This window comes from Tyto alba, unplaced genomic scaffold (assembly GCF_018691265.1).
Source record: "Tyto alba isolate M040663 unplaced genomic scaffold, T.alba_DEE_v4.0 Super-Scaffold_17, whole genome shotgun sequence".
Taxonomy (NCBI): domain Eukaryota; kingdom Metazoa; phylum Chordata; class Aves; order Strigiformes; family Tytonidae; genus Tyto; species Tyto alba.
In genome coordinates, this window is record NW_024881279.1 from 13,544,864 (window position 1) to 13,569,718 (window position 24,855).

At 59.1% G+C, this 24,855-nt stretch overlaps 1 protein-coding gene across 3 annotated transcripts; it reads left to right on the forward strand.

Annotated features, from left to right (window-relative positions):
- The first annotated feature begins 440 nt into the window (after nt 1-440).
- AFAP1L1 (actin filament associated protein 1 like 1) lies at nt 441-24,374 on the forward strand. Of its 3 annotated transcripts, XM_042790102.1 has the most exons (20): nt 448-509; nt 4,178-4,234; nt 14,662-14,790; nt 15,387-15,470; nt 15,828-15,925; nt 16,089-16,200; nt 16,596-16,694; nt 17,389-17,600; nt 17,966-18,145; nt 18,815-18,901; nt 19,166-19,259; nt 19,407-19,559; nt 20,024-20,235; nt 20,662-20,807; nt 21,209-21,287; nt 21,421-21,535; nt 21,749-21,913; nt 22,171-22,349; nt 22,615-22,743; nt 23,137-24,374. In XM_042790102.1, exons 4-20 carry the CDS (start codon nt 15,404-15,406, stop codon nt 23,158-23,160), a joined length of 2,151 nt encoding a protein of 716 aa, XP_042646036.1. In that variant the 5' UTR covers nt 448-509; nt 4,178-4,234; nt 14,662-14,790; nt 15,387-15,403; the 3' UTR covers nt 23,161-24,374. The 3 variants fall into 3 exon arrangements, with proteins under 3 accessions (XP_032862348.2, XP_042646036.1, XP_032862354.2); XM_033006457.2 differs by lacking the exon at nt 4,178-4,234 and having other exon boundaries at nt 441-509; XM_033006463.2 differs by lacking the exons at nt 448-509; nt 4,178-4,234 and adding an exon at nt 11,910-11,974.
- Nucleotides 24,375-24,855: the final 481 nt, after the last annotated feature.

Here is a 24,855-nt window from a genome sequence, read left to right on the forward strand (position 1 = left end):
TTCTGGATCTTTGCCCAAACTGAAGTAGCACAAACCAACAACCCCCGTGGGCAGGCAGGGGTGGCCCACTGCGGGTCCTCACCCTTCACGGGGGGATCTCCGGGTGCTGCCGCTGCTGGGGATGCTCAATGCCCGGTGTGGGGCAGCATCTGGGGGAGATGCAGGGGGTGTGGGGGGCGGGAACCCCGGGACTCCCTCGGCCGTGCCAGGGCGGGTGGAGGGAGGTGGGTGCTGCAAGGCTGCGCCTGGCGGGGTCACCAGCGACGGGGACAAACTTTCCGCCGGTGCTGCCGGCGGGGGACACCTCCGGGAGGTCTCTCGGTGCCGTGCCGGGCCGGGCCGGTGCTCGGCGCTGCCGTGCACCGAGGGAGGGGCGGACAAAGCGATTGGCCGCTCCGCAGGCGAGACCCGGCCCCGCCGGGCGGCTGCGGCCGGTGACACTCGCCCGCCCGCGCCTCCCGGGGCGGCCGGTGCTGCCCGCGGCTCCGGGACCATGGACCGTCTCAGCGGTAAGGGGGGACGGGGCGGGACCGGGACGGGCACCCCCTCTCCCCGCCGTGCCGGGAGCAAGGGTGCAGCTCACCGGATCGATGCGGGACCCTGCCCCCTCCCATTTTGCTTCCCCCCCCCCCCCAGCCCTGCGGCAGGGACAGTTGGGACACAAACTGGTACCAATTTCCCTTTGCTGGTCAGATGGGTGACAAGGCAGTGGCTTGTAAGCAAGTCTATGGGATGTAAGCACTTGTTAGGGGAAATTATGGTCGTAGGAAAGGGAGGTGACTGGTGTTTCCAGATGGACCTGATAGGATCCGGAGTTTCCCTAGCTGGGGAAGATGCTGGTGGTCTCATAAAGCCACAGAGGGCCTGATCCCCACCCTGCTGGGAAGCGGCTGTGTTCCCACATGTGTGTGATTCCCGCCTGCAGCTTGTAGCATCAGGCTCACGTAGCTGTTAGGCTTTGATCTGGGATATGAATAAACCTGCCAGGGCTTTGGGCCAACTTTGCAGAGAAGGCCCTGGCTTTCTGCTGGGGCTGGCAGGTCCCTGCAGGGAGCAGAGGGAGGCTCTCAGTGGGATTCCTGCTTGCTGCTGCTGAACGGTGGCCTGGGGCTGCAGAGGAGGAGCAGGTGGTGACATGGTGTAGCACGGGGGTCCTGGCCCTTGACCGGCTCTCAGAGGTGCTACAGAAGCACCAGCCAAAAATGATAACAGGGGTGCAAGGGGCATCGCTCTGGCTCTGCCGGCTGGGACCATGCTGAAGTTCAAGGCCGGTTCAGGCAGTGCTGCATCTGCAGCTCTGGGTCAGCACCAGAAAGACCCGAGGGTCAAGAGTTCCCCTTCCCGATGTAAAAGGATGGGGTGGCGTTTCCGCAGTGGAAATACAGTTATGAGGAGTTTGACTCTTGGGCTGCAGCTCGCGGTGTCGGTGCTCAGAGAGCAGTGTCAGTGCCCAGCAGCCCAGGAGGGGACAGGGATGGTGACAGGGACAGCCTTCCCCTGCCTGCCAGCCAAATGACATGTGATGCCAGAGCTGTCCTTCAAGGTCCCAGAGGACCTCACTGATGGGCAGTGGGTCTCGGCTTCCCTGTTCTCTTGCTGCGTGAGCTGGTTGGAGGCTACCCTGTTTGCATCCCAGCCCACCCCAAAAATCAAAGCTGGGACCTCACCACAGGGAAGGGCAGGCTTCAAAAAGCATCCTGGAGCATCACAGAAATGTCCTTGGACATGGTGTGGCTGCTCTGTGGGCTGGCCCTGCCAGGGGAGATCTGCTCTGCTGTTTTATCCCCCTCACTGGTGCCTGCTATGGTAGTGGCAGTGGTGCCTGCCTGCTTTGCTTTGCTTTGAGTGCTTGTAACAAATTTCTGTTGGTACCTGGATGGCTCTTTAGTAATGTAAACCTCCTTCAGATGCTCCTGCTCATTACCCAGAGCTGCTAGATCACTCTGGGGACTGTGGCTCATGGAGGGAAGGTGTGGGGGTCTCGCCAGGCTCCTTCCCTAGCACAAGGAGTCTGGGTCTGGTGGTGGGTAGGAGCTCTGTACCCCACCCCCAGTCCCTGCGTGCTCTTTGCCAGCCTCTTTCTTCACCCGGAGCTCTGCTCAGCCCCTGTGTGTATCCTGACTTGCTCTTGCTTTATGATCTGCCAGCTTCTTCATTGCTTTCCATGCTCCAGCTGAGCCTGCTGCCTTCCCCGGCAGGCTGGGCAGCACCCAGTGCAGGGCTCAGCTCTACACCAGTGGCTAAACGGAGGAATTGGTGCTGTGGGCTGCTTACCGAGTTGGTTCAGGTTGTGCTGATGGATAAGTGCATGTGCGCATGATCTGGGAGGTGATCTGTGCTGTGAGCCTTTGCTCTAGCAGGGCTGTGCTCATACATGGTTTCTCCTCATTAGTGACTCTTCCCTGACCTTTTGTGCCACCAGAATTTAGGTCCTGCACCAAACTTATCTGGACTCTAAATCCAGCAAAGCCAGCAGAGATGTGTCAGGGATAAACTTGGCTCCAGCTCGCCCACAGGAATGGGGAGGCTGTGGGGTTGGTGGGAGGGAGCCCAGATCATTCCTGACCTGCCGCCTGCAAGCTGGCAACAGGAATCCCACCCGCCCCGCGCACGTAGCCCGGTGGAAGGGGGTGCGGAGTGGGTGAGAAACACAGATCGGGCCAGCTGTTAGCACGCCAGGCAAGTGCTGAGCTCTCCCCCGCATTGCAGCCATTCCTTCCGCTGGAAACTCAGCTGCCCAGGCCCGCTGCCTGTTTATAGCCGGGGAGTGTGCGGGGAAGGGGCTGAGCCCACCGCGGGCTGCCCCGGCCCCACCATGATGGGCAAAGCGGTGTGGGAGGGCAGCCCAGGGGATGCTGATGCTGAGTGGAGCAGGGAGGCACGGAAGCTATTTGCCTTTCTGTATCTTCTGACATCCTTCTGCATGCAAAGCTGCCCTTCACCAGGGGAAATGGGTTTTGCTGTAGGTACTGGATCCCCGTTGAAGCCAGCCTGGCTGCTCCAGAGAGGCAAAGAGCTGCCCTGGTGCAGGGCGGCAGGGGCTGCTGGGGAGGCAGAGGAGCAGGCTGGTGCCCTTACTGACTGCTGCGGGGGTACTGTCCTCCAGCCAGGGACCCTGGGGACTGTCCTATCTGCCTGGGCTGTCTGGAAAACCTGCCTCTTTCCTGCTTTTGCTCTGGACCTGGAAATGCTGTTTTCCGGTGCAAATGTGCCGAGCTGTGAGGCTGATGCGCCCTTTGCTATGGAACAGCTCTGAGTCCTGATCTGCCTGAAATCCTCTCGCCTGTAGCCAACGGGCGGTTCTTATCCCAGTCCAGGAAAATTTTGTTTAAAGATTTGAAGAAGTTGTCTTGTCCCAAACAGTGGGAAGACTTTTCAGAGGAGGACAGGGAGTGAAAACTGGGTTTGACTCAAGGCTTGCCTGTTGTTCAGCAGCCAAATAACTTGCTGGGGACAGGAGATAACAATTTAGAAGAGTGGAGGCTTGAAGTGGTTTCTGTCATCCCAGTCTCACGTCCTAACCTCTTAACCCTTCCCTACACCCGCTACTATGTAGTCTGGCACAGCTAAAACTCTCTCCTGAGGAACACACATCTCCTCCTGCATATAAGGAACCTTAAAATTAATGACACATCTGTCAGTCCTGCAAAATACCTATTAAATGTCACTCTTCCAGGGCAATAGCAGGACAATTGGGTTGGAAACCTCCCAAGGAGCTCTGCATTGTCTCTGCCAGCCCTGCCCCACCGCCACTCAAACAAGGGGCTGGCACCCCCTGCCAGGGCACCCGCAGGATGAATAGAGCAGGTCCTGCCACCCCCAGGGAGGGCACCCACACAGCCACCAACAGCCTGCCTTTCATCACCCTGCGCTGCTAAAAGCGGCAGCATTCGAGCAGCTCAGGTCCCTCTGCAGATGCTGCACTGACGATCTGCAGCCTCCGCGGTGGGAAAGGATGAAAATAACTTCTTTGGCCCTCCCACCCCCACGCTCTCCCCACAGCACGGCTGCTGAAGCCCCTTCCATCTTCACTCCTGATATGCCTCCCATCGCATCAAAGGCAGGCTCTTTGGCAGGCAAGGGAAAACACTGACATTTCGTAACAGTTTGGAACAAAACCAGATCTTCGCTGCAAGGGGTTTCCATGCTCAAAATACTTCTTTTTTCTTTTTTCAAGTGGATTTCGTGTGCATGTGATCCTGGAAGTGATAGGAGGGAGCTCTGGAAGACGCTGGTATGCTCTGATTGCTGACAATTAGCAAGAGATGTGTAAGGAGCAGTTTGAAGAATGGCTTTGGCTTTCTTCTGGGTTTTTTTGAACATTAAACCCACCCAACTTGGTGATGGGGGAACCGCCCCTTTTTGGATCCTTGTCCAGTGGGTTCAGCCTCCCATTTTATGTGGTCCCACTGTCATCTTACACTTTGGGAAATCGAGGTTGTAAAGGACAGAACCAGGAATAGAAGTTATGTAGCAACAGGTTTGATGGCTGGCTTTTGTGTCCTGGAGTTAAAAAGCAGATACAGTGAACCAGTCCTGGCACTGACAGAGCCATCGGCAATCACCAGAGCAGTCACATCTTATCCTTGTGCTCAAGACTTTCAGCTTTCCCATCGAGAGAAACTGGCTTTCCTGCCTCTCCGCCCCTTCCCCGCAGGAGTTAAGCTGGTAGGAAATGCTGTGGGCTGGTGGCCTTGCCGCTGCACCTGATGCTCCCGGCGGAGCTGGGCAGGGGAAGGAAACGGAAGGGCTGTTCTCAGCTGAGAAAATATGCTTATCCTGCCCTCCAAGGGTCCTCCGGGGCAGCACGGCCGCAGCCCCCAGATGCAGAGATTCTCTGCTGTGCCCTGCCTGTCTCAGCCTGGGAACATTGTTTTCCTGCAGGGATGGGGTTCAGATGGCCACTGAGAAGGTCCCAATCCCTGCTCCAGGCAGGAGGGACTCATGCCCAGCACAGCTCCCAAGCCCCTGGGCATTGCTGGGGTCAGGGCAGGGATGCTAACACAGGAGGCTGGGTGCTGGGTGCTTGTCTCCCTCCCCCTGGCTCTGCAGGGATATTTCCCTCACAGGGGGTCTGTGGTTTCTCCTCCCACCACCTCTGAAAAGAGGGGTCCACATTGTTCAATGTGGCTGAAAGCAGAGCTGGCTGGCGGCTAATTCACCAGCTCCTTCTTGCAAAACCCACGCCCTCCCTGCCCATACCTTGCTAGGTGAGGGTCCCTCCTCTGCTTCCAAGGGTCCAAGCACAACCACCTCATGTGACTCTTCCTCCTAGTGTCAGCCCTGCCAGCCTCCCCACCTCTTGCTCCTGTATGTCTGGTATTGCATCTGAGATGTTTTGGATCTTGGCTTCAGGGAGGGGGGATGTACAGGACACAGAGAACAGCCTTTTGGGATACAGAGAGATTTCTACCCCCATCAGTGGGGCTGGGGTGTTCATTTTGGAGATTTGGGGGCTGGAAGACCCACCCGGCCCTGGGTGGTAACACGGCCATTCCTGCCAGGGTGCAGGGCAGAGGGGAGGGCATGTCCATGGGAGAGCAGTCATCAGCACCGAGGAGCTGAGTCAGCAGGTTTCCCACCACAGTGCCTGCAATTAGCTGTAATTCCTGCTGTCCTGGAGGCTGAGGTTTGGTGGAGATGAAGGGCTACAGAGAGGTGAGAGCTTCAGGTCCCCCCAACTCCACGACAGCAGCAGGCAGGAAGATGTGACCCAGTAAGGCTTCCCGGTGCTCTGCCTGCCACAGAGGGTGGTCACAGAGGTGGCCAAACGGCTGTGGCACCGGTCCCGGGGCCTCTCCTGGTGCCGGAGGGGAGCCCAGGCCAACCTGCTGCTCCTTGTGCTGTAGAGTTTGTTTGGAAAAGGCTGACACTAAAATTTTGATTGGAGAAAACACAGTTTATTCTGGGTTCTGACTAATCCTAACATCTCCCCTCTGCCTGAAGCTTGTTTTTTATACATTACTCAGCAGGTCTCACCCCTGCCTGACTATTCCTTTAAAGGGCATCTAAAACCTCTCTTTTTCATTCATTATTTAAACGTGTTCTCCAGCAAGCAGCCTCTGCGCCCTGCTCACAGCCTGGCCCAGCAGAGCATCCTGCCATGCACTCACTGAGGCTGGCACCCAGTTTTAAATGTAGCCTGAAAGTACTGAATCTGATCCATGCATATTTGCAGAGCTAATTGTGTTGATTGGGATGAGCTGTGGCTGGAAACAACTTGCACCTGGCCTTGGGAGCCCCCCTAGGGTTCAGGGGTCTGGGGCAGAGGGATGAGGCTGCCTGTGCCCTGCCTGAGGACACAAGCAGGGTCACTCAGCGATAGCTCACCCAGGTGCTTTTATTTGCTCGACTTCTTGCTGCTCTCAGCAGTGAGAGAGGGTTGATCCAGAACCCACCCCCCCTCCTCCTCTGGGGTGGGGGCAGCTGCAGCCTCTTTGGGTTAGAGGGATAAAATTTGCTTTTGAGGAGTTAAAGCAAATCACCACAGTCTTCTCCAGGAGGCGGAGAAAGGGCTGACTAAGCCATCAGCAGTGGGGGGACAGCCCCTGGAGAAGTACTCCTGCTGCAGAATGGACCACGGGAGGGTCTTTATCTGCCTGGGTCACAGGAGATGTTTGTGGGTGATTTAATCAGCTTGTTAATTATTACCTGCACCACTTGTGAAGCTGCTCTGCTTCAGTGTGAGCTGATGAGAGGAAGGACATGCCCTGCAGCCCAGCGAGGGCTGCCCTGGGGGTTTCTTCCAGCAGTGATGCCAGTTCAGAGAGCCTCGGCCCCTCTGGTGCCCCATGTCTCTGTCGGGGGCTGCCTGGGGAGGTGACACCCCTCCGTGAGTCACTGCCCAAGGGCACTGGGGTGCCAAGTGGAGCAGGTGGGGTGAGGGTGCCGCAGCCCTGGGGGAAGGCTCCAGCTCTGGGTGTGCAGTTGCTGCCCCTGAGGGGAAGATTTCCCACCCCCAGTCACGCTCTGAGTGAGCCTCGACCCAGCCTGGGGCTTCACTGCAGGGCAGCACCCCTCCCTCTGGGCCATGCTGCGAGGGAAGTGCTGCCAGCATGGGGCTGAGTGGGAGGAACCAGCATGATCCTCCCGTTCTCTAGTTTTTCCTTTAATCCGGTTACACTGAAAAGAGGCGTGACTGGCCCCACAGCAGTGAGCAATGGTTTCTGCAATGTGTCAGCTGGCAGGGGCGAGAATGCAGGTGATAATCTTTGCCCTTTGCAAGCTCTGTCGGCCTGTAATTACACTTCCCTCTATTCAGGACTCCTGTTTCCTAGTTAAAGACTGTGGGGAGGATGTAAAACTCACTCTCCTCCAGAAAAAAAGTGCACTAGAATGGGGATGTTTGGAGTCTTGCTCTGCGTCCAATTCCTTTGTGCCTGGCTGGGTGCACTGGGCAGACCACCAGGTCTCAGGCATGTGCCACAGCTCCCCTTGCTCTTCTCCCCTTTTTGAGGGGTGGTGAGGACCCTGAGAAACCCCTTCTGCACGGAGGGCCAGGGTGAAGCAGGAGGGCTTGGGGAGAAGCTGGCTGAGAGGGCAGCTCTGCCACTTGGCCCCAGGTTGGATTTGCTGCTTGGCTAGTCTCAGCTGGGGTGGGTGAGCGGCTGGGAGCGAGGCCATGAGATAAGGCTTTCTGCAGAGCTATTTATACTGGGGAGATGAGCTGCTGCTGGCAAAGGCACTGGTCCAGACACAGGACCCTTCACATGAGCACTGGCCGTGCCACTGGAGCTGTGCTAGGAAATGAATCGCCCCCCCCCCCCCCCCAAGCTGCTGTCAGCATTGGGGTGTGCGTCTGGAACAGATGGGGCTGCAGATGAAGGAGGCTCCAGAGGCACAGCCAAGGTAGCTTTCTTGCTATTTAACCCCTCTTTCCCAGGGCTGGAGTGGGACAGAGGGGCCCTGTGAATCCTTTAGGCTCCTTCGTGTAAGCAGAGAAGCCAGTGGGCGACTGCGGCAGGAGGGAGAGCTGGCAGGGAACCTTCTGCCCGCTTGAGCAAGCAGGTTTCAAGTTCATCTCCCAGCATTGATTTTTCCAAGGTTATCAGCTAAGGATATTAGTTACTGTAAGGTCATGATGATGAGATCCCCAGCAGATGTGCATCCCTGCCCTGCCTGCTGTAGCCTGGCTTGGCAGGGTGTGGGGTGTGCCATGGGGTGGCAGGGAGGCATCAGGGAAGTGCCAGAAGTTTTGGGGACAAGTCAAAAGGTTTGAGCTCACTTTGTGCTCCACAACGCTGGAGCCGCTGGGGGAGCAGGGACGGCTGCCAGGGTCCTGGAGCTAATGGCAAGGGGGTGGGAAGAGGCACTGGCTGGGGCAGTTAGAGAGCTGGGGAGGGTGGGGGGCTCCCAGCCACGCAGGAGCCAGCCCCAAGCTCTCAGGTTCCTGCTGACGTTGTGGGATGCCGAATCAGAGGTGCTCCCCCCATCTGCCCCACTCAAGCGGCCCTTGCTTCCAGCGAGATGATTCATGTGTATCCAGTCACCCCTCAGAAAATCTTCCACTGTTAACGGGATGTTGTCAGAGCTCAAGTGTGATCATTAATGGTTGGCTTTTCTCTAAAAACCCTCCAGACTAAAGCACACCAAGTACCTCCATAGCTGTACAGACAGCCGCATTGGGGGGAGGAGGTACTTTCCAGGCTGGAGTTCCTGGCCCCACCAGCCAGTTCCAGTCATCCCAGTTTATTCCACACCCAGCTGGTGATGGCTGGCTGGGAAGCTGAGCCTGGCTGGCAGGGATGCCCTGCTCGCCCCTGCCGCCTCCCGGGGGCTGAGCACTGGCTTCTCCTGCCTGCTTGGCAGGGTGCTCCTCCTGCCCACACCGGAGGCAGGGTGCAGGCAGGCAGCGGTCTGTCCTGTCTTCTGCACAAAGAACAATTCTGGGAGCTCCGCACCACCCCTACTGTGGCACTTCCTCGCCGGCTGCGTGCCTGCCTCCTCCCTGTTGGAAAGAAACCTCCTTGGGAATAGGAATGGGAACGGGAACTGCCCAGGGAGCTCTGCAAAGAGCTCAGGAGGCCGTAGCCTTCCCCAGGGAGCAGCAGCAGAGGAAAGCTGGCCCCGCCGGCATGGGAAGCAGCACGGTGGGGCTGGAGGGGGCTGCCAACACCCACTTCGGGGATCACCCCTCCAGTGCTGCCCACAGCCCACGCTGGGGCAGGAGGGGGCTGGGACAGGCTGCGAGGTACAGAGGCATGTCCTGGTGCCCAGGTGCCCCGGCTCAACACCGGCCTGTGGAGAGGGCAGAGCGGTTTGTGTGCTGCGAGCAGCTCCTCTGGCAGCACTGGGTCTGTCCCACAGGGGAGGTGACCTGTGGTAGGGCTGAGGTGTCTTCGCTGCTGTCACTGGATGGCTGGGGTAGCCCCCAGCTGTGCCCCCTTCCCTGGCCCACACCCCACCTATTTATGGCATCCTAGGAGCTATAAACATTTGTTTACTGCTGGTGGTGGCTCTAAGCAGCCCTGTGCAGGCAGGCAGAGTGTCCCAGGGCCCTGCCTGCGCCAACAGGAAGGATTTATTTTTGTTTGGTTTTTATTTTAGCTACAAACAATGGCCGTTACTCCCAGCATCCGATTTCCCCCTGGCCCACCTCACCCCCAGCCCTCACCTGGCGCAGGAGGAAGCGTGGCCGGGGGCAGGCGGAGGACGGGAGAGCCGTGGGGGCAGGACGGGGGGTCCCGGTGTGCCTCCCACTTCAGCAGCCTCGCCGTGTTATGGTGCTGTGAAACAGCATCTCCCCTCCCTGGGGCTCTCTTTCAGGCTGCAGACCGGCTTTGCTTGGGGTGACAACTCCACGTGCATTGTCTTATCTCTCCCACTGCAAAGGCTGGGTCTGTGCACCAGGAAACTCCTGCTTTGGCTTGGCTGGAGCCCCTTCCTCCTCCTCCTCTTCCTCCTCTCTGCAGGTTGCTGGAGCAAGACCTGATTTTTGCTCCCGTGACAGAGCAGAGGCCAGGGAGGGGGAGATGGGCTCTGCAGCTGCAGGCTGCACCCAGACCTTTATCTCTGTCCCGTGGAAGTGGGTCCCTGAGCAGGGGAGTGCTCGCGATGTCTAAAAATAGAGCTGGCCCGGGTGCAGGGTGGAGAGAGGTATTGTGGTGCTGGAGGGGACACAGCTCCTCCGCCAGCATCATGCTTGGTGCTGCTTCTAGGGCAGGCTTTAGCAGCAGAGGCAATACTGCCCCATTGTCCTGAACGGCGGCAGTGTCCTGGTGCTGGTCTCCCAGCGAACCCAGTCCCAGCAAAGCTGCCTTGGGCTTCCCCCAGCCCATCCAGCCCAAGTTAGCTAATGCTAAAGCCACCTGCTGCCACGGCTCCTGGCCTTCCCAGGCTCAGAGACCTCGCTGACATGTCCCCATCCCACCACGGCAGTGGGACAGGCTGCAAACATGGAGAGGGTTGAGTTTCTGGCAGGGGAGGCTGGTGTCACTCCCTGTCCTGGGATGTCTGTGTCCAAAGCCCAAGCCCAGCGAAGTGGTGGAATCCCACAGGATTTCAGTTGCAAGGGAAGCCCCAGAAGAAAGCAGCAGGTGGGAGCCATTTGTCAGCACTAGAGGCAGGCTCAAGGCTGGAGGTGTCCTGTGAATGAGGCAGGGGGTGGCAGGCAGGGGTGGAAGGTCCCTTTTCGGCTGCATCACCTGCTCAGCGCCTGCGGTTGCTCTGCTGTCGTGCCCTGTTTCCCCCCAGGAGCCCTTTGATGTCCTGCTGCCTCTCTATCCCTGGGTTCCATGATTTCATACCACGGTTGCCAGAGCCCCCAAGGGCAGGGTTGTGCACCAGCACCACCCTTGGCACACGAGCCCGGTCGCCTGCCCGCCGCGGTGTGGGCACAGTGCTGGCTGGTGCGGGCTCTGTCCTCACTCCCGCCAGCTCTTGCAGAGGTAACGTGCCAGTCCTTGCTCTCTGGGTGACCTTGGCTCAGTCACATCAGTCCCCACTGCCCTCCACACAGCAAGCCGGGAGCAATCTCCCCTTGCTTCCTGCAGTCACCCCATTAACTTTATTTAGGCTGGAAGCCTAACAAGTGTAGGAAATTAATTCCTTCCCTTCCTCCACTCCCCCAGGCAGAAGCTCGGCTCAGCAGGCGCTGCACCCTCCTGGGATCACAGGCTTCTTTCACTCCCCCCCCCTCTGCCCTTGTATTTTGGAGGATGTTTAACAAGGGAGACAGAGGGGACAGCTCAGCTGGGGGGGAAACAAAGGCGCCTTCAGTGCTCGCCCCATGCCGTGCTTCGTGCACCCCGGCTCAGAGCTGGCGCTTGGGGCGTCGCTGATGAGCTCACCCGCCTGCCATGCCGGGCGACAAACCTCGCTTATCGGGCACTCTCATTTCTTGTGTGCAGCAGGGTCTCCTCGGCCCCTCGCCACACACACCGCCTGCTTCATTGCTATTAATAGAAACCCGCTTGTCCTTTTGCCCTTGGCTGGTCCAAAGCCTTGACCCGGGAGCTGGTGGCTGTGATGGGAGATGTCCTACACACGGCAGGGAATGGGGATGCTGGGGAGCACCATGGCCTGGGCTTTGGTGTGCTGTGGGAAGCTGATGTAGGGAACGTGCGTGGTCCCCAGCTCCCCCGTGGGAGCTCAGGGCCAGCTGAGAGCCTGCTGAGCTGGGTCAGCAGGAAGATGGGTGTCTCCCTAGAGGCTTGCAGGTGCTGGGTGGACAGGGGGGCATCTTTCTTTTTGTTCCAGCTGCTTCCTTGCTAGTCCCCTGCCCTGCTGAGCCCTGCAGGGGAGGATGTCTCACCTGGCCTGGAGACCACCACCACATCGCTGAGCAGGAGCCTGTTCCCAGCCATCCTGACTGTGCAGCGCTCTGCAAACATCTCAGGGAGGATCTGCCTCTCTGCTCTCCTTTCCTGCCTTTGTAGAGAAGCAAAGAGAGAGCCATGGGAGCCGAGTGCTTACCCTTGCTCATCACGTGCCAAAGCAGGTTCCCACCTTGGGAGGCGTGTGCTGGAAGGGGACAGTGAGTAGAGCATCAGCAGGACCTGGGTCCTGTGGCTGCCTGTCTGCTGTGGGGTGTTTTTCCAGCTCAAGGAGCAGGACCCCTGCTCCCCCTGTGGTTGCCCACTCCTTTCCCTTGCTGCTAGCTCCCTGGGCTTGCTTGATCCTTCTGGAGCTGTTCTGAGGCTTCTCTGCCCTCCTGGGGGCTACCTGTCCTGGTTTGGGCTGCCCACAGGAGGTGAGTGCTGGCAAAGCTGCTCTTGCTGAAAGGGCTGAGGCTGCTGTTTAGCTTGGCGCTGAGGAGGGAGGAGGAAGCAGAAGGTCTGTGGAGATAGAAGCCCATCGGCTGGAGCGGCAGGAAGAGACTTGTGAGCCGCATCCTGCCTCGCGTCCTGGGCAGGCGGTGATTTGAGGCCGGACACGCTGCCTCCTTGCCCGGGGGCTCGTCTTGGCCGGGCACTGATCCACATCAACCCACTCAAGTTGGGATCCCCTTCGGCCAAAAATCTTTGAAACAACAGTTGGTTTTTCTGCACTGTTCCTGCTTTGGGCAGCAATGCCAGCCTGCTTCCTGCCGGTCCTGGGAGACTCGCTCCATGCTCCAGGCTGTGTCTGACGGGTGGAAGGTGGGCACCCACAACCTTGGGTCAAACCTGTAGCAGCTCAGTTTTTGATGGGTGTTGGGCAGAGAGGATGTGGTGTTTGGATAAGGCCCAGAGGAAGCTCGTTAAAAAACATGAATAACCAGGATCCCATCAGCTACAGCAGAATAGCATCCTGCCTTTCCCCTGGGAAATACACCCCATGCCAGCCCTCACTGCTGCCCAGCTCTGCTCTGCCAGGGCCCTTCCCCTTCCTGAAGGAGCAGCAGTGGGGACAGGTACAGCCCGGGCAGGGTGTCCCCAGTGCTCCAGGCTGCCAGGGCACACGCTCTCCCCTCCTTGCAAACCATCCCCATCAGACAGCACGTTTGAGCTGCCTCTGTGGTCACCTCTGGCCTTCCCTGCTGTCCCTGGAGACCCAAAGCCAGCTGCACACTGCTCCAGCTGTGCTGAGATGACTTTTGGTTGCTGCCGAGAGAAAGGATCCTTCTCACACTTGCACTGGAAGAAACAGCAGCCTTTTTTTTTTTTTTTTTTTTTTTTTCCCGCTGTCTGTATCCTCCAGAGCTGCAGGTTTCTGGGGTCCCTGAGCTTGGCCTCTCTAATGCAGGCCATGTCCCACAGGCACTGGGCCCTGCAGGAGTTACCCAGGATGCCAGTGGAGCTAGGCGGGTGCACGGTCCCAGGTAAAACAGGCGCTTGGCTTTGGATCCAGCACAGTTTTTGTCTTACCATGCTCACAGGACATAAGGTACAGGAAGAGACCTGGGATGAGGATGTCAGTGCATGTGCAGAATTGGAGGTGTAGGAGCTCATGAGAGATTTGGAGTCCAGAGCTCACATTGTTAAAGTCCTCCCCATCCTTCCCATCACTGGCCAACACGTTTTCCCAAAGCTGTTGGCCAGCCGCTTCCAGAACTGTATATACAGCTTCTAGCAATTAATTTTTTTTGTAGCCCTGCTCTGATATGCAAACACCCCAGTGTTTTCTGGAGCCTCCTGCATGGGTAAACCCACAGCTGCTGTGTGCTTTCACTTCATAAAAACTAGCCCATGAATCACCACAGGTGCCTGTGATGGTGATTTACGGTGAATTCTCTTTTCCTGCTTTTTGCTGGGCTCTCTCTATCTCCCCTGTCTGTTCCTGTCTGCTGGGCTGATGCTGTGTTCAGGTACAGCAGCATCCCAGGAGCTGGTGGGTACTGGGATCCCACGTACTGGAAAGCCGGTGAGCGGTGGTTTCTGGTGTGGTTCCTCTTTGCCAAGGTTTCAGCTGCTCTGACCCTCTTGGCCACCTCTGGGGCTGTGTGTGTTGGTTGGTGTTGGACAAAGGCTCAGCTAACGCAGAGCTGGGTGGGGAGAGCCCCTCCTGTGCTGCAGTCCCCATCCCCTCCCCAGGCACCTTTCAGATGCCTGTGTGGGGCAGGGACTGTCCCTTGGGAAAGTGACTTCGTGCCTGGAGGGAAGAGTGGGACAGCCTCAGAGGGGTGTGGGTGATCTGGGATGATACAGGGGAGGGAGGAGTGAGAGCAGGGCAGAGGAGCTGCTGGTGGGGAGGGTGGGGAGGAAGGCTCTAGCCTGTGTATGGGGACGCTGTGGGGGTGGCTCTGGGCTGGGAGGTCATGGGTGGTCTGAGCACAGCAGGGGAATATGAATGTTCTCCAGCAGGCGAGGGGTGGGAGGATGTCTCCTTGGGCCGTGTTGCCAGGTGGCTCTGGAGATGGCAGTTGGGTTTCCTTTCCTTCCTTCCTTCTGTCCGCCACCACCCGTCACAGCGAGGGGGCACCAGAAGCAGTGATACACTGTTGGGCAGAGGTGTAGTTTTATCTGTGTGGAAAAATACGTGTGCTGAGCACTTTGATAGCGGTCCAGTAGTCCCGCAGAGCTGGTGTTTTCATTCACGGGCTCAGCAGGCTGCATCCCGGTGTCTGCGTGCGGGTGGAAGGGCTTCTGCATGGAAGGAGCACGTGTGCGCTTAGAAACACTGCCTGTGGTGTTTGTGGGCACCATCCTGGAGTCTTCCACATGTTCCAGCCCCTTCTGCTTTGTGTTAACCCCAGCACCCCGGCACTGCCCTGGCTGACGGGCTTTTTTCTGCTCCCCCCAGTGCTGGACCAGCTCCTGCCAGAGCTCAGCGTCTTGCTCAAGCTGCTGGACCACGAGTACCTGAGTGCCACCACGCAGGAGAAGAAGCTGGCTGTCTCCACCATCCTGCAAAAGCTGCAGCAGCCCGCAGGTCTGTGTCCCGCTCCCACAGTGACTGTCCCCAGGAGCAGGGGGGGTCCCCAGCAGCTGCCCCGAGCCAAAACTTCAGCAGTGTAGGGAAAACCGTCTGCAGTGCAGGGATGAGCTGCCCCTGTGCCCAGCACCCAGAACCCGCTCAGCACCCTCGGGGCACTTTGTGATCTCGCTTCCCAGCTTCTCTCTGTCCCGGGTGCAGGGGCTGGTGTCAGCCCTGCCATGGCTGCAGGGGGGGCTGCTCCCTGCGGAAATGCTGCTTCACAGAGGTTTTCCTGCCGCCGGGTTTCTGCTGAGCGCAGGGGTTTCCGTGGGAAGGCCAGGAGGGCCGTGCACCTGGGCCTTCACAGCCTTCCCACCTTCCTGCCCTCCTGGGGAGGGGGGATGGCAGCATCCCTGGGGGCAGCTTTGCTTCCTGGGTGCCTGCTCTGGAGGAGTGCCCTGTGGCATGGTGGGGTGAGCTGGAGGAGTGCCCTGTGGCACGGTGGGGTGAGCTGGTGTCCTTGGGTTGGGATTTGTGGGGAGGAAGGGTGCTGGTGTTCGCCCCAGCCATCCTGCCCACCCCCGGGCTGAGACCATCCCCCTCGCTCCCAGGGAAGGACGTGGACTACATGTACGTCAACACGGCGTCCCTGAGCAATGGCACCAGCTTCGTGGAGTCTCTCTTTGAGGAGTTTGGTACGTGCAGCCAATGCGCAGTGATGCCCCAGGGGTCACGCTGAGTGGGTGCAGTGCTGGCCCTGGGGTCCCTGCTGACAGCAGGGGTTCTTGGGGTGCCCTGGGGAAGGAGGGTGAAAGCTGTATCCTTGTGGGCATCATCGCCCTGGGTGCTTGCTCCCACTCCCCCGTAGCTGTTTGGGGGCTGGCCACAGGGGGTCCATGCACCAGCTACGTTTATCAGCGACACCCATCTCCCAGCACCTGCCCAGTGAAGGGCTATGGGTGCTTGCCTTGCGGGTCCCTGGAGGGCATGGCTGGGGGGACCAGCTCTGGGGTTTCCTGCTCCCTTCACTCTCTCTGCCTACCCTTGGGCAGACTGTGACCTGCGGGATCTCCAGGACATGCAGGAGGAGGAGGGGGACACCAGCGATGGCATTGGCTTGGAGCTGGCAAGGAACCAGACAACAAAAACTGTAAGTCCCCGAATGCCCACCTGTGGGGTCTGCTCCACACACGCACGGGGGGCTGGCGGTGTCCGGGCCCAGGACCCCTTCCTGTCCCTTGCCACCGCAGTAGCTACTGGGACTCGTGACCCTCTCCACTGCCTGGCTAATGCCGGTGGTGTTCCTGCTGTAGGTTCCTGTAGACCCTGCTCCACCGCTGCCCACCACTCCCCCGCCTGAGGATTACTACGAGGAAGCCTTGCCCTTGGGCCCTGGCAAGGCCCCCGAGTACATCACCTCCCGCAGTGAGTCCCGCTCCACGTCGAGGCAGCAGGAGGGTGGGGGGAGCCCCACAAGCTGGCCATGGCGTCCCCCCACCTGCCCACCCGCCCGGAGAAACAGGCAGTCCTCAGTGGATGTGACAGCTCGTTCTGGGGAAGGAAACATTGGTGGTCCCACCAGCATCGCTCCTGTCCCACTCCTTTCCCATCCCATTGCGCTGTTATTGCAAGGAGTTGTGTTTGGTTCAGCTCAGCTGGGAAGGGGGTGATGGGGAGAGGTTGGAACCGTGTGGGGACCGATGCTGAGATGCCCTGGGAAGATGTTTTACTCTGCTCCAAGTTTCAGACTCGCTGCTTGGAGCATCCTTGGGGGGGAAACCAGATGTAGCAGCTCCAGCTTCCCTCTGCTTCCTCCACAGACAGCTCCAGCCCCCCCAACTCTATTGAGGATGGCTATTATGAAGATGCAGACAGCAACTACCCTGTTACCAGGATGAATGGGGAGCAAAAAAACTCCTGTAGGTATCTGTGTGCCCTCACCATGGAGGGGAGAGCTTTGGCAATGTGCAGCCCCAAGACGGGGGCTTGAGTGCTGCGCTGGGGGCCAGTGGGGTTGAGGCTGGAGGACCTCTCACATGTCACAGGCTGCTGGGCAGAAAGCAAGGAACAGGGAAGGCAAGCCAGAGCCCTTGTGCTGTGGAAGGGATGTAATCAGTGCCGTGTCTGTCACCAGCATGGGGAAGGAGTGTCCCTGCCCATGAAGCTCTCATGCCCTGCGTGAGCTGCCTCTGGCAGAGCAGAGGAGGGCTGGGGCAGGGACACCACCGCAGAGCCTGGCTCCACCGTGCCCTGAGTGGGAAGCATGGGGCAGAGGGCCAGCACGGGATCCTCTGTTGCAGGTAGAAGGTTTAATCTAGGCTTTCAAAATTTGAGCCTTGCAAAGCAATAAGCCAGCACAGGGGTTTGGATAGATGCACCTGGGACTGGCGTTTGGCCCGTGACCGTCCTGCCTGGTTTGGAAGGGAAATGGAGAAGGCTGGGGTCAAAACACTGCTCTTTTCAGAGGATGACGTGGAGTCCATCCATACCGGCACCCAGCCCAGGCTCTGTGCTGGAGCCTGCCAGGCGCGGGAAGCCCTGGTAGCGTGTGAGCATGCCTGGCAGGCAGGACCCTGGGGTGCCATTCGGGGTGACTTGCCCGCTTCCTTCCAGACAATGACTCGGATGCGATGAGCAGCTCTTACGAGTCATATGACGAGGAGGAGGAGGAGGGGAAGAGCCAGCAGCTGACACACCAGTGGCCGTCGGAGGAAGCCTCCATGAACCTGGTGAAGGATTGCAAGATCTGTGCTTTCCTGTTGCGCAAGAAGCGCTTCGGACAGTGGGCCAAGCAGCTCACCATCATACGGGACAACAAACTGCTGGTGAGCCCAGAGCTAGTGGGGGACAGAAACCCATTAGTGGGTTCTGAGGGTGGTTGGGTCCAAGCTGAAGAAAAATAGCTCTATCCAAGCCAGGACCCTGCCCCAAGGCTGCCACTGCCCCACAGAACATGCAGAGACTGTTCTCGCTTCCCTTGCTAGTGAATGGAGGGATGTCCTTTTTTGGGACCCCATGGATTGAGAGGGCACCCTGTAGCCCTTCGCCACTGAGGCTTTTTCAGAGGCTGAGCCACCTCCATCTGTGCCTCCTGTGAGGGACCGTGAGAAGGACCCCAGCTCTGTCCGGCACGGCAGCGGGACAGGCAGGTTTTGGCTGAGTCCTGAGCAGTCCCCTTTGCTTCCCTTAGTGCTACAAAAGCTCCAAGGACCGGCAGCCACATGTGGAGGTGCCCCTGGGCCCCTGCAACGTCATCTACGTCCCCAAGGACGGGCGGCGCAAGAAGCACGAGCTGCGGTTCTCGCTGCCGGGGGCCGAGGCGCTGGTGCTGGCTGTGCAGAGCAAGGAGCAGGCTGAGGAGTGGCTGAAGGTACCACGGCTACCCCCTGCTTCGCCTGGGGGGCCACAGACTCTTCTTGGCATCTTCCCTGGCTGAGGTGGGGAGGGGGCTGCCCTGGGAAAGGTCTTGCCCCCCTGGAAAAGGAAGGCAGCTTTTCTCCTGTCCCTTATCAGCTTGGGGGGGCTGGCCAGCCGTTTCCCAGGGCCTGGGCGTCTCCAGCACTGATAGCCCCCCACGGGATGGGGATGTTTGCTCTCCCCCTCCTCTTCCCCGTGGCCCTTTCCTGCCTTTGTTCAGGGGCAGGAGGCAGGGGCTGCAGGGAAGGGGCCATGGGTGGGAAAGGAGCCTCTGTGCACATCAAAAACCCAGCTGTTACCCCAAGTATGGGAGAACAGGGTTAAGGCCAGGGCAAGCCACACTGTGCCTGCCTGTAAAATAGCAGGTCATGAGGTGTCTGGTGCTGGCAGGGTGACTGTGCGGCTTAGCACTCAAGTCCCTCACCTCTGAGATTTCCAAAATCCCTGACAAAATCCGCAAAACAGGTTGCAGTTTTGAAAGGGCCAAGGTGTATGCAGTCCCCCAGGCAAGCTGGGCTTGTGCCCCGAGCAGGGCTCGCTGGCCTGGCCTGCAGAGACCAGGACACCTTTCCCCGTGGTTCAGCCCTGCTCTGGCAGTGAAATGGGGGGGCTGTCTCCACAGGTGATAAAGGAAGCCAGCAGTCCAGCAGTGGGTGGGATGGAAGCCCCCACCTCCCCAGTGTTGCCGTGCAAGATGGAGCTGGATAAGGTGATGGTTTCTAACTGCCGTGCCGAGGTGCTGCTGGGGCTGCTGTGGCCTGCGGAATGCGGGGCTGGGGGAGCACCGAGCTCCTGGTGCTGTGCGAGGAGCCCTTGCCATCCTTGCAGCGGCTCTGTGGGGCTGACGGGGCTCCCCTGGCACAGCGGGACAACCCAGCCCTGCGTGGGAGGGAGGAACAGCCGATAGCGGCTGTTGCTGGGGGCTGCACAGGGGGATGCTGCTGACAGGGTGCCTGCGCCGCTCCCCCCACAGCGGCTCTCGCAGGAGAAGCACACCTCCGACTCGGACAGTGTGGCGATGGGTGAGACCAGTTCCCCAGCAGCCCGCAGAGAGCCCGGCGAGCACGGTATGGCCCCTGGTCCCGGCCAGGTGGGCTGTCCCCCCGGCCAGGGGGGCTGGCTGTGCATGCCACAGCTGGGGAGCATCGTCTCCTGTTGAGGGGGATGCTGTGACATGTTGCTGGGGGCACACAGCTACGCTGTCCTCCTTGCAGGGAAAGGTAAAAAGAGTGGCTTGGCTGACCTGAAGGGCTCGATGAGCCGGGCAGCGGGGAAGAAGATCACCAGGATCATCAGCTTTTCCAAGAAGAAGCCTTCCCCTGAGGACACACAGACCTCCTCCACTGAGGAGGACATCCCCTGCTGCGGTTCGTGCGGGCAGGGCAGAGATAGAACTCGGCTCGTACGGGGCTGGGAGTGGTGGGGAGCTGCCATTCTTCCCCCCAGCCTGCCCGTATGGGGGACAAGTTGGGGGTAAGGGGGTGGTGGGGTGGGGACAAGCTCACCAAGCTGCTTGGAGGGCTGTGACACTGCCTCAGGCTACGAAATGGTGCCCAGTCCCAGCTCTGCAAATTCCTGTGGTGCATGGGGAAGGCGCAAGGGGTCACCCATGTCCCAGAAAACAGGCTTGGGTGACTGTGTGGCACTGAGCTGGCACCTCACCTGGGCCCAGGGTGTCCCTGCTGGCTCTCTGTGGGGAAACAGGCACAGAAGGACCAAATGAGTAGAGGGCCATGCCATAACCTCTGGGTAGTCATGTTTCATTGAAGCCTGCCCGAGGTCCGGCCAGGCAGGTGCTGAGACCCTTCCCTTGGCCCTGCCACCCCCCCAGGCCACCTCAGCGTCCTGGTTAACCAGTGCTGGAAGGAGCGCTGGTGTCGCCTGAAGGGCAACACCCTCTACTTCCACAAGGACCGCACCGACCTGCGGACCCACGTGAACGCCATTGTCCTCCGGGGCTGCGAGGTGGTGCCGGGGCTGGGCCCCAAACACCCCTTCGCCTTCCGCATCCTTCGCAATGGGCAGGAGGTGGCCGCGCTGGAGGTGAGAAGGCAGTGGGATGGGCAGGGTGACAGTCCCATGAAGAAGGGGGTTGCCGAGCTGGTGGAGTGTCTCCTGTGATGTTCAAAGCGTGCATGCAAGCAGTGCCTTGTTTTCCCCTCCCCTGCATGCTAAGGAAGCCCAGGGCATCATTGGGGTGAGCTGGGCACAGCCATGCAGGTATTTGCAGGCTGGAGGCAGGGAGGAAGCTGGCAGGGCTGAGGCAGGCAGGTTGCAGGGGGTGGCTGCGGTTTTGGGACTGGGACCTCCTGCATGTGCCTGGGTGCTTTCTCTCGGATGCTCCTAAGTCTTGTCCACACGCTTCGTGTCAGAGGGCCCTTCACCACAGATGCTTTGCCTCAGGAGGCAGGAAGAAGGGCGACGGGCCAGGAGCTGGGCATGTACCCCAACCCTTTCTCTCTCCTGCAGGCAAGCTGCTCCGAAGACCTGGGCCGCTGGCTGGGTCTCCTCTTGGTGGAGACGGGCTCTCAGACGGCACCGGAGGCCTTGCACTATGACTATGTGGACGTGGAGACAATTGCCAACATAGTGACAGCTGTGAGGCACTCCTACCTGTAAGGCTGTTGTCCGGCTGTGCAGCGGGCTAGGAGGGGCTGTGCCGGGGGCAGAGCGTTGGGCTGGGCATGGTGATCCTCAGCCCTGTCTGCTCCCTAGAAGAGGCACGGGCTGGGACATGATTTGTGCTGTGATATCAGAGAGAGCCAGCATCCCAGGGGTTGGTGGTTCCCGAAGCAGGGCAGTTTCCCTTGGGCAGGATGGAAAGCAGAAAGTGTTTCATCAGTGCTGATAAAGGACTGAAGGGATATGTATGGTAGGGTAAAGTAGAGTAGAGTAGGGTAGAGTGCCTGTGAGTGAAGCTGGGAGAGCAGTGCAGGAAGCCCCCTGAGATGGAAGAGCTCACTGAGGGGTTGGTAAGTATGTCCTGGACAGGAAGACCCCGTCCGTCCTCCTGCAGGTGGGCCAGCTCCTCCCAGGACCACCGGCCAGACTCCTCCCGGGTGGTGTACGACGATGTCCCCTATGAGAAGGTTCAGGTGAGCGCGGCTCCGTGGCTTGCCCTCTGCCACCACTGTGGCCGGGCTACAGGAGATGCTGCAGGGAGCCTTGGCCGGGCCGCGATGGCCTCGTGAGTATTTCAGCACACTGTCCCCACCATCCCTGCCGCAGGCCGAGGAGGAGCCGGGGCGGCCGGCAGGAACCCAGGTGAAGCGCCATGCCTCCTCCTGCAGCGAGAAGTCACGGCGCGTGGACCCGCAAGTGAAAGTGAAGAGGCACGCATCGAGTGAGTGGGGGCCCTCAGTCACAAACCTCCGCGGGGGGACCCTGGCTGGTGTGGGAGGAGGCTGTTTGCCCACGGGGTCCTGCGGCCAGGCTGGGGCTGGCCGGCTCCGGCACACGGGTGATGGGCTGTGCTGCGCCAGCTCAGCTGGACCTCAGGTGGCATCGGTGCAGCCGGGGCCAGAGCCTTCATGACAGGCCCTCCTTGTGCGTACAGATGCCAACCAGTACAGGTACGGGAAGAACCGGGCTGAGGAGGATGCCAGGCGATTTCTGACAGAGAAGGAGAAGCTGGAGAAGGAGAAAGCATCGATCCGCAGTGAGCTGGTGTTGCTGCGGAAAGAGAAGCGAGAGCTGCGGGAAGCCATGAAGGGCAGCACGGGTGCGTTGGTGCTGTCTGAGCAATGTGGCTGCGGCTGCTCGAAGGCACTCTGGTAGAGGGGGCAGGCTGCAGAGCGGGGGTGGGATGGGGACACTGGGCTGACAGTGGCATTGTGGTGGTAAGCCGGGCTAGCTGCAGCATGCTTCTGAGCTGGTAGCCCCATCTAGCATCCCTGTGGAGGAGGATGGGTGGCTTCTCCGTCCCTGCAGCCTCATCCCCAGATGAAGCTGCTGAGCTGGGTGCGCTTGTGCAAGCAGGGATGAGGCTGCAGGACCTGGAGCAGCGGGTGGTGGTGCTGGAGGAGCAGTGCCGGCAGAAGGAGGAGTGCCGTGTCGACCTGGAGCTCAAGCTCACCGAAGTGAAGGAGCAGCTGAAGCAGTCGCTGGCAGGAGGGCCGGCCCTGGGGCTGGCTGTGACCGGCAAGGCTGAGAATGGGGTACGCAGCTCTTCTTCCTCACTCTTTCATCTCCAGCTTCCCTCAGCAATGGTGCTTGGGGCGGAAGGGGAAGCAGCACGCAGGGAAGAAGGGACATCCCTGCTGCTTTGTCCCATTGTGGATAGAGGTGGGAAGCAAAGCATCAATTAGATTTGGTCACATCAGTTTTGACCTCATGACAGTTTGTGCTTGCTTTTTTTTCTTGGCTGGCCTTGCTCCCTGGGTCTCCTAAATCCTCCTCCTTCTTTCTCACCCTTTTCTACAGGAAGCTACAAACAAGCCAAACGGGAGCCCCCCTGAGCACTTGGTCCCTGTTAACTGTGCAGCTGAACTGAGGAAAAGAAGTCCCTCCATCCTCCCTGCCAACAAGGGAAACGTGCTCCGGAAGGCCAAGGTCCTGCTTCGCTTCCCTTCTCCTCCCCAGCCCCACGGGAAATCTCATCCTTTGTCCTCTCTCCCTTCCTTGAACACAGAATTTGGGGACTGGGGATGCTTCCTACCCCAAAATCAGGGGGTACTGCCAGGGTCCCCTGCAGCCAGGCTGGTCCAGCTTAGCAGTACTCACTGCTGGCATGAGCCTGGCTTGCAGGGAATTTGAAAGGTGCAGGGCTGCGTGGGCAGAGGGGAGAGCATCGCTTCTGCAATGACTGGGGCAGCAGTGACCCCGGGCTTTGAAGATGCTGGGGTGGTCCAAAGCCCCTAGTAGGGAGGGATGCCCTTGCAGGGCTCAGCACTCACTTCTCCAGCAATGTTTCCTCATCCCCTGTTTTTTTCTCTTTCTGTGCAGGAATGGGAAAAGAAGCAGACTTAAGCTGGGCTCCGGGAACGCCTGCTGAGCCCCCGTCGCATGCTGGGGCTCACGGAGGAGCTGCAAGCCCCCTTTCTCCGAGGCGCCGGGAGGGTGCTGGGAAGGCATGTGGGGAGAGTTGCCCTCCCATGCCCCGCCACTGCAGCACCATCTGCCTCGTGGGCGATACTATAAACCATGGGGAAGGGAGCGGGAGGGGGATTTGGGAGGTGGGTGGGGAAGGGAAGTCCTTTGTGGATCAGGGTCACATACTACCGGGAAACCCATCTCTGGGGGGGAGCGTCCCACGGGGCTGGGAGTTCAGCACAAGGTGTGTGTGCTGGTGGTGGTGAACAAGGGAGGAGGGGAGAGCCCAGGGGCTGGCGGTTGGCGCTGCCTGGCCAGTGCTCTGATTTATCAGGATCAGTATGTGCCACCCTGGGGATGCTGGAGGCCAGGCTAACACTTTCCAAAGAGACCACCAACTCATTGGGTTTTTTCGGCCCCCCTCGGTGTTGGAGTTCATGAGCTGCTCAGGACCAGACACTTTGGAGACGCCGATCATTTGCCCTGCTCACTGCTCCCACCTCCGCAGGGTCTCATCTCAGGGTTACTCATGTCTTGAGCCTCAACCAAGTGCCCTTGTCCAATATTTTCTTCTTGTCCTCCAGCCAGTAAGGGTGAGAGTACACTGGCTTCCCTTGGGAATGAACTACACTCAAGTGTCAGCATTTGAAAGCAAATTAACAGCGGATACCTATCAACCTTGCTAAACAGCTTAGAAATGCTGCCAAGGGCCGAGGCTGGAGGCAGCCCAGCTCTCTCTGCCCTTGCCCCATGCCAGCTTTCAGGGGAGCAGAGAAAGGGACAGCGTTGTCTCCTGGCCAACAGTGCATTCACACTATTGCTGCTGCAGTCAGACACAGATTGCCAAGGCATGTGGTCAAAACGGAGCGAAGGGAAGTTTACAAATTAAAAAAAAAAAAAAAAGGTGCATTCAAATGAGGAGACTGGAACAGAAAAGAGAAATAGAGGAAGGTTATTTAGCACAGACAGAAACAAGGGACAGGAATAAAAAGGAAAGCCCCACGCTTTTGTGCCAGGAACAAGGGAGCAGGCCCGTCACCCACTCACGCTAACGACTGCCACAATTAACTTTTGGAGCTCACTCTTTCAAAGCCTTCTTGTTAGTAAATAGGTAAGCAGCTTTTAATAAAAACGCTGGCACTGTCATACCACTTTCCCTGGCTGTGGGGAGCATGGTCTGCAAACTCCTGCTCACAGTGAAATGGGTCAGGGTGGGTCTGGGGTGGGCTTGGCACCCCTGCGGCTGCCTGGGCAGGCAGGCTGGGTGAATCTTGGACGCCAGATTAGTGACTGCAGAGCCATGAGCTTAGCTGCCAGCTGCCCAGGCTGGTGGGGCTCCCTGGCTCCCCGGCATGGGGTGCAGGAAAGCCGAGTTTCTGACGGTGCTCGTCCTCTTCTCAGCAGCAGCTTCCCTGTGCCAGTTGTCACTGCCCCTGTCCCCCCTGGGACCTGGAGCCACACCATCTCATTTCACTTTGGAAAAGAGTAGAAATGCTCTCCTGCTAAAGAAATGAGGAGTCTGTGCCCACAGTGAGAAGAAATGGAGCTGGACCACCACAGCCCCTGATAGCACGTCGTACAATCATAGCATGGTTTGGGTTGGAAGGGACCTTAAAGCCCATCCAGTCCCAC

Bases quoted from the DNA above. Each gene is read 5' to 3' on its own strand.
- AFAP1L1 (XM_033006457.2), top strand. The intron at 16,201-16,595 runs GTGAGTCCCGCT...CTTCCTCCACAG, and splicing joins CGAGTACATCACCTCCCGCA to ACAGCTCCAGCCCCCCCAAC. The intron at 21,288-21,420 runs GTGAGCGCGGCT...TCCCTGCCGCAG, and splicing joins TCCCCTATGAGAAGGTTCAG to GCCGAGGAGGAGCCGGGGCG.